We start from the raw sequence: 6,000 nt of genomic DNA on the forward strand, positions 1-6,000 counted from the left end.
TTACTCATTGATGTAAGAAAGATGCTTTCTTTCAGCGTCACTGATCAGTGATGAACAGTGGATGCCTTTTGTTCCTACTGATATTTGCAAGTTCGGGACACTACTCATGACAAAGCCCAAGTCCTTGCATTATCCTTCCCCATTAATGGTTTTCGGTACTCGGTGCTGTTCAATATGTTCTGTTTAATCTTCTGATCATGGCAGTTCATACTCTGTTCTGATCATACACGGTTCTGGCGTAAGGCTATTATAAAATACAGGTAGCCCTTTCATTAAGCATTGCTGCAGAACCTTGTGGGCTTCAAAATTCCTTGCATTCCTTGCACTTAGCAGAGTGCTAAAGCAGAGAGAATAGAAAGATTAAGATGGGACCTCCAAGTTCCTGCTCATTCTTATAATTGTAAAGGTTCACTATCTTATTCTTCCTTCTGCGATTTCAGTTTAACAAAATGCATTGGACAGATGGCACTGGCAGCATATTGCCATTCATCATATGCCCACCTTCTTCAATGTTCCCACGACAGATTATGATGAAAACATACTTACAGTATGTACCAAAGATAGACACAAAAAGCTGGAGTAACTCAGGGGGACAGACAATGTCTCTGGAGAGAAGGAATAGGTGACATTTCGGGTCGAGAGCCTTCTTCAGACTTCAATGCTTACGTACCAGATCAATTTTGGTCAGAATCTAGGTCCTCCCAAAAGATGAAAATTGCCAATGAAAGCTTTCATGTTCTTCCTTTTGTTTAATGTTCTTTGATCACATTGGCCCACACGCTCCCAGCTATTGCCTCCCAATCCCAATGTATCATCAACCTATCACTGGAAGATTTGTGAAACTCCACAGGATGTGTGCTCAGATTATCCTGGAGTGATGTCAGCATCTCCTTCCTCTAGTCAAAAGGCCCTGATCACTTAATTTGGAATGATTCATGATGAACCCCTAAGTATTGTAGGGTCAAGTAACACTGGCATGTTCTGGATGACACTGTCTGTATATACATAGCGAGTGTCGTTGAACAGTGAGCCACAGTGGGAGCCCCTTTAGAACTGCTGATATCTGCTAATTTAGGCCACTACTTATGACAAAGCCCAAATCCATGTGTTATGCTCGCTGGGCCTCTCCTATCCAACTGCTTGGAAATAATTTGGAAGCATGGCTGCCCTGGATCTCATCAGCTGTTCTTTTATCATTCTTGATTACTTCTTTCATCAAAACAATACTCATTGCATGCTGAAGCACTTATCAGTTAAATATTGGACATTTAAAGACAAATGTTAGTGACTGTTTTGCACTGCAGTAATACTGAAACAAAATAAGTTAACAAGAATGCCATGAATAGAAGAGCAAATGTCCTCTTCTCAAACAAATTGAAAAGATACAACATTGTGGATTTCTTGAGGCTTTTAAATGTGTTTGAGAATCAAACTCCATCATTGCTCTTTCTTAATGGCAGGGCACATTTTTTTTGTGAAATCCATCACGTCAATTTAAATACTTGCTAGCATCTGATATGTCAGACATGCATGCTTTCTGCTTTGCGAAGCTACACCTGTATAGACTACCACCTGTTAAATATTTGTCCTACCTCCCCCTCTTATTTTTAGGCACAGTTTTACAGGCCACTTTTTTTTAAATAATGCGTCTGGGACTAATTTATAGAGCAGAATGGTTGTATTCTGCTCTGGCAGTGAGGCAATTAAGTGATTAGCACTTCCACAATTACACAATGGAACAGATGGCACGATAAAGTACCCAACAGAAAATTATCTTGATCCATAGTTGTGGCAACACAGCTCAGAAAGAGGTGGGGAGCTAAATTCTGCTGTTTAACAAACCTCAGTTCTTGTCGGATATACACATGAATGGAAATACGCATTGAATTCAGAGAGATGTATACAGAATATATATTTAAATTAGAAATTCTTTATAAAGTGAAATCCCATTCATAACAAGAACTCTGCAGTCCTACAAAAACATTAGAGACAGACAATTGAGTAAATTATAGATAAAGCAAACACCATTTGAATCTCGTTGATCTGACATTGAAAGTCAGTTTGTGTTTTCTCTTCAGCCTTTGCTTGTTGATCCCCGAGCTCTGCTCCTCCATGTATTCATTTTTTAATCTTCTCTTTTGATTGCAGATGAACTCTGCATTTGCTTTATCGTTCATCCAATTGATGCATTTATCTGAACTAGAATGGTCACAACCAAATCTGATTGTCAGTTTAAGATAGAGGTGAGGAGGATTACTTCTTGTGAACCTGGGGATTTAGTATCCCAGAGAACCATTGAGACTGAGCTGTTAAATTGATTCAAAGCTGAGACAGACATACTTTTGAACAATGAGGGGTGGGCAGGAGGTGGGATGGTCAAGGTTTATGGGGACAGAAGTGACAGCCACATCAGCTCTGCTCCTACTGAATGGTGGAGCAGGTATGAGAGACTGTATGAACTCCTCCTCCTATGTCCCATGAGATCCATGCCTCTTGAGTCAAGAATGTTTTTGTCTGGACACCAACAAAGGTTGGAATGAACAAAGTTCAGTACTTCTCACCAGTTGCCATTATTAATGAAACTTGTCCTTGTGCTGCAGGCAGTAAACTCATCTGCTTCACCGCAAATTTAAACATTCTATACCCTCAATTAAGTTCTTCACAACCCTCACTTTTGAATTCATTTGGTTTAGTTTAATTCAGAGATACAGCATGGAAAAATAACCTTCAGCCATCAAGCCCACGCAGGCCATTGATCACCCATACACACTAGTTCTATGTTATCACGTTCATTCCCTCGACACTGAGGGCAATTTACAGAGGCCAATTTACGAACCTGCACGTCTTTGAAATGTGGGAGGAAACCGGAGCACCCACGTGGTCACAGGGAGAACATGCGAACTCCACACAGACAGCACCCGAGTTTGGGATCAAACCCAGGACTCTGGCGCTATGAGGCAGCAGCACTACCAGTAGCACTGCTGTGTCGCCACTAAATTTAATAACGAGTGTCCCATTGCAATGATTCAGAGTTATTACGTGTTGAAGCTTGACAACGGTTGTGAGTGGGCAAGTACTGATTACAAAACTTGACGTAATTACGTTAAATCACAACGTTATGAAGAAACAGAAACTGGATGGGGCCAATCGAAACAGCCGCGTTTTAATGTCAAAGCGATATCTTTTGTCACAATGTTCATGGTATACATTAATCAGTTTTAAATACCTTTCTAATATCGACATTTGTATAAAACAACATGTGACTGACGCTGAATGTGCCAATGTTTCCTGCAGTTATATTGCTATAGCTTCACAAGACTACAGCTCTCAGAATGATTGGACATACTTGCTCACAGTTTTCTCCAATAAAGAAGCTAGGGGCAACATCTCTGCTGGACGCTGGTTATTTAACACATACCTTCATTTTTTTTGTGCCCCTCCCAGGCAGTGTGATGGAGGAGGTCTGATACATTGAAAGTCATGTTTTACCAAAAGATACAAAACATTGCTGTTCGAACATTCAGTGCCAACTAAAATAAACGCCTTTGAGGCACAGTGGACTGTCAACAACTGTCACTTGCTTTGATCAACAGCGTCTCAATGACAGCTTTAGTCTACTTCCCTGCTATTTTCCCATCACCGAATATAAACCCCCCACAAGCAGGGATAGGAAAGAAAGAGTCAGATTTACAATCGCTGTGGAATTAAACGGAGCCTCAATAAAGCATTCGCTGGACGCTGATCATTCACTTTGAAATCAGTAATTGCTTTTAGAAATATCACAGTATTCAGCAGAGTTTATCTTTCACATCAGTTGTTTTTATCCTTTGTCCAGTATGTACTATATCATTAAGTGGATGTATTTCCTCAACTTTTATAGTTCAACTGATTTTTATTTGTCTACATAATAGTAGGTTACAAAATGAAAGTGCAATAATCCACATCAAGGACGGAGATATTAAAAAGGCGACTTCAGCGGAATTTGTGGCGTTAAATATTACTAATTCAAAATTAAATACATCATATTTCTGTTACATTTTTGTGAATACTAACATATAATACCTGGAAATTACAGACAGGTTTTGTACGGATTAAACAACGGGAAGGATGAATGATTTATTTATTTGCTATCTTCTGAACAGACAGCAGTACCCTTCATATATTGTCAAGCAAATCGATATCCAAAAAGTTGCCCGACTTCCCAAGAAGTAATTAGTTTAGTTTAGTTCAGTTTAGTTTAGTTTAGTTTAGAGATGCAGTGTGTAAACAGGGCCTTCGGCCACAGAGTCCACACCAACCATCAATCACCATTACCCTAGTTCTAGGTTATCCCACATTCGCATACTACACACCAGGATCAATTTACAAAAGCCAATCAACCTACAAACCTGGAATGTGGGAGGAAGCCAGAGTACCCGGCAAAAACCAACGTGTTCTCAAGGAGAACGTACAAACTCCGCACAGTCAGCATCCTTGGTTGAGATCAAACCGGGGCTCCGCCATTGTGAGGTAGCAACTCTACCGCTCCGCCACAATAGAATAGGGTGAATCCCCTCCACCGCCTCTAGTTTGTTGTTGTGGAGGATTGTGAACCAGACTAATAACAGTACAGGGAAGAAGAGGTATGATTGGGGGGAAAATAACATTAGTTAATTATTAGAATTGAAAGGCCAGAAATGAGATATGATGGGTGAGGTATAGTTGATTTGATGTGTATTTTAACCTTATTGAGCTTTGTCCAAAGAATGTAAAGAATGGATATACGTACAGTAAATTCCACAAAACTCACAAGGAAACAAGAAACATTATGCTGTTCCAGTTCCAAAGTGAATCTAATATGGTCATCAGGTTCAGATCATGAATGAGCTGTCACTTTAGAAAAAAACGTTTATACACATGGAATAAATATGAAATCGAGTAGGAACTGAACAAACTCAACCATCATATCGGCTTTATAGCCTTTCAATTCTAATTACTAACTATTGCTAAGATAAAACCGAACAATTGCTGCAACCATGGTTACAGGATGCTCTGATGCCATCACGTGGTCAGATTAAACTGTAATTATATGGCTCCAGCAATGGAGGAAGCTGATCCCCTGCGGAGGGAAGGAATAGTGGAAATCTCAACTCGTGTTCAATTCTTCCTCACTAAAGAAGCAAACACACAGAACAAAAGAAAAACAGACACTTGGCACAGGCACAACATTTGTCCGTTCAGTAAACACATCAACGTTATAGCGCAGCTTAATCTGGCCCTTGTATTGCCTATTCCATGTAAAGAGTCATTGCGTAAAATAAAGTAATAACAACTATTGCGTTTAGCCAGAAGATTCACTTACCCAAGCTCCTTAGACATAGCCTGTCTCTTCACAGTAACCTTCACCAGTGATGTATTTTTATAACCACTGCTCTTTCTCTCTCAGGTCAAAAACATCCAGGTGGGTTTTGTGTGATATTTCTAGTTAAAAGCAAACCGCGTCAATGATGGATCTCTATTTATTTCCCTTAAGGTTCACTGCAGGAATTTTGCTGACAGGTAGGTTCTCCTGCCCTGTTTCTGATTGGCCTCCCCAGATACAGGTACGCCTGCAGGTGAGTCAGACAGGTGTACAATAACAGGTGCAATTGCTTAACCCTTTAACAGCTGGATTCTTGAAAATTTACATTTTCCAGATTTTAATCCCATACGTGTTTAGAGAAAGAAGAAACTTTATTTATATGGGTTTATATTCACTGAGTGAGTGGGGATCTCATAGAACATATAAAATTCTTAAAGGATCAGACAGGCTAGATGCAAGAAAAATGTTCCCCATGTTGTGGGAGTCCAGAACCAGGGGTCACAGTTTAAGTATAAGAGGTAGACCATTTAGGACTGAGATGAGGAATAACGATTTCACCCAGAGAATTGTGAATCTGTAGAATTCTCTGCCACAGAAGGCAGTGGAGGCCAATTCACTGGATGTTTTCAAGAGAGATTTAGATATAGCTCTTGAGGCTA

General features: G+C 40.0%; 1 protein-coding gene across 1 annotated transcript in view; it reads right to left on the bottom strand.

The window, feature by feature from the left end:
- grhl3 (grainyhead like transcription factor 3) overlaps positions 1 to 5,521 on the bottom strand; it is a 79,696-nt gene extending 74,175 nt beyond the window's left edge. Inside the window, exon 1 of the mRNA XM_033045190.1 lies at positions 5,342 to 5,521. Within this exon, the coding sequence (XP_032901081.1) occupies positions 5,342 to 5,358 (17 nt within the window). The 5' untranslated portion in view covers positions 5,359 to 5,521. The remainder of the gene's footprint in view (positions 1 to 5,341) is intronic.
- Positions 5,522 to 6,000: the final 479 nt, after the last annotated feature.

This window comes from Amblyraja radiata, chromosome 27, assembly GCF_010909765.2.
Source record: "Amblyraja radiata isolate CabotCenter1 chromosome 27, sAmbRad1.1.pri, whole genome shotgun sequence".
In the NCBI taxonomy this organism is placed as follows: domain Eukaryota; kingdom Metazoa; phylum Chordata; class Chondrichthyes; order Rajiformes; family Rajidae; genus Amblyraja; species Amblyraja radiata.